Source organism: Meleagris gallopavo, unplaced genomic scaffold (genome assembly GCF_000146605.3).
Source record: "Meleagris gallopavo isolate NT-WF06-2002-E0010 breed Aviagen turkey brand Nicholas breeding stock unplaced genomic scaffold, Turkey_5.1 ChrUn_random_7180001846135, whole genome shotgun sequence".
In the NCBI taxonomy this organism is placed as follows: domain Eukaryota; kingdom Metazoa; phylum Chordata; class Aves; order Galliformes; family Phasianidae; genus Meleagris; species Meleagris gallopavo.
The window spans coordinates 1,786-4,088 of record NW_011114116.1 but is presented as its reverse complement, the minus strand read 5'-3'; the positions used below and the strand labels follow the sequence as shown (position 1 = coordinate 4,088).

Genomic DNA, 2,303 nt, shown 5'->3' with positions numbered 1-2,303 from the left:
AAAAAGAAAATCACCATTTAAAGGAAATCTCTTAGGGATAAAATTAGGACATTTCCAAGTTATCCTTTTCCCTCAGAGTAGCAATTCTACAGTATGATCAACTGAAACCCAGTTATTACTCAGGCCATGAACACTGATTGCACTTTGAAATTTTTATTCCGGGAAATTTAGCCTTAATTTGAAAGAGGTCAAACCAAAGATATTCTAAGAAATTATAGAAAAGGATACAATAAACCAACAACTTTTAAAAACTTCTAAGTAAAACAAACTCTAAGATAAACACAAACCAAGAAACTCAATTATAACCACCTGATCATAATTAAGTATTTTGCAAACTGATTCTGAGACAAACAGAATTTTTCCTCTGTTACATCCAACCACAAACAGGAATCCATCTGCAGCCTGAAAATATAAAGACAGCATCTTTAAAAACTTACCATTAAAATATACAATTAATATCAATGGATAGAAGGAAGTACATTTGTATGCTTTTTATTAAATAAGTTAAAAGTCACAGAAAAAAGCAATTTAAAAGATTGCAAGGACCAAATCAATTTAAATACAGACATTTAATCACTTAAATACAAATCATCACCAAATCATTTAAATACAGACAGCTAGAGTTTCCTAAACATAGCTTTGGGAAAAAGAAGGCCAGCTGCAAAACAGCTTAACATGGAGTCATCTTACAGATCTTGCCAAGTTGCGTTATTGCAGCAAAAGAGAAAGAAAATAGCTGCAAAAAAGAAAGGGTAAAGTGGTGTGGGTGTATGACTGCATGCAAAAACAGGAAGAAAGATTGTCTTTCAGGTATTATTTCTGCATCTTTTCCAAATTACATTGCTAAGATTTTAAACGAAGCACAGCAAACAACTGTATTTATACATAACTAAGGTTATTATATATACTTGCATGTAGATTTCAGTATCAGTATTAAAAAACGTTTTAAGTATTAAATATGCAGAGTGTACAGAGATTTATTATCCCCCAAAGGGTTGCCATCTGCTATCATCTTCTGTATCTCTTCATGAAAAATCCTGTTTCCTGTACAGAGGTTGTAAATCCAAACGACTAAGCACATCAAAGCACTTCCTTGAAGAAAAAGATGTAGGGGAGGCGGGGGTGGGAAGTTCTCTCAAACTAAAAACTGAAGTTAACTACAAGCTCTGAAGAGGACATAATTTCACCGAGAGTTGCCTTCTACTTACCCTAAGGATTAACTGTCTGAGCTCATCATCCTTTAAAAACGAAGGTTTATACCGGACTTCGGTGTAAGAGCTAGTGGAACCTGGAAAATAGCTTATTTGTAGACATACATAGAATGTCAAAAGATACATTAAAAATTCATTTTTAACAAAATTATATTTATTATTTGGTCTTTATTTTGTAAATTCTCCTTGCAATAAGAACAGATGAATAAAAGTTTAAAAGATATTTTGTTTTTAAAAGAACCAACCAAACCTCTTAAACATATGTGGATATTGAATTTGGACATACCGCCTTTTACTTAGCACAAAACAAGGAAACTTCTGATTAGATATCTTTTGTATACTGCTAAATAAATGGCATTATGAGATCTGCATTACTTAGAAACACTTCGTATACCTGCTCCAGAATCCTTAACATTTGCTGAATGTGAATAATTCCTATGTTATCAGTTGTCTTCCAGCATGAATAAAGCTTCATTAACACTCTAATGTATTCAGCCATCCAAACAAATCACTCCAGGTAGTTAAAGTCAAAAGGCACTGTACATTTCACTCACTACATTTACTGTCCTAGCGTCTGTGGCAAATATCCTAAAATCCTCCTTAGCCATTTTAAGTATTTACACAATTTTTCTAGCCTTTTTTTTTTTTTTTTTATTGAGCATTTGCTATAATTCCACATATTATCTTATACGATCTTAAAGCATTTGTTTTGAAGATACACGTAACAACTGCACTGGATGAAGTAGAGTTTTTATAACCCATTGTTAAAATAATGCTGTTTAAGCTGAAGATTTCTGTTTTCACTGTCAAGATGAAGACGAATGTTTAAACTCCAAGTTGCAAGGATTACCCTGCTAATCTGTGATATTATTTATGCAAAATTCTCAGCTACTTGGAAAAGACAACTTCCAGAAAGTCATAGAATCCGTAGAGTTGGAAGGGACCTTTAAAGGCCATCCAGTCCAACTCCCCTGAAATGAACAGGGACATCCACACTAGATCAGGTTGTTCAGTGTGCCATCCAGCCTGATCTTGAATGTCTCCAAGGACAGGGCATCCACCACCTCTCTGGGCAACCTGCTCCAGTGCCTC

At 34.0% G+C, this 2,303-nt stretch overlaps 1 protein-coding gene across 1 annotated transcript in view; it reads right to left on the bottom strand.

The window, feature by feature from the left end:
- Positions 1–62: 62 nt before the first annotated feature.
- The window catches only part of LOC104915706 (aryl hydrocarbon receptor nuclear translocator-like protein 2), a 3,492-nt gene continuing 1,251 nt past the window's right edge, over positions 63–2,303 (bottom strand). The window contains exons 2-3 of the mRNA XM_010726631.3: positions 1,209–1,288; positions 63–402 (exon numbers count right to left, since the gene is read on the bottom strand). Coding sequence (XP_010724933.2) covers positions 271–402; positions 1,209–1,288 — 212 coding nt within the window. The 3' untranslated portion in view covers positions 63–270. The remainder of the gene's footprint in view (positions 403–1,208; positions 1,289–2,303) is intronic.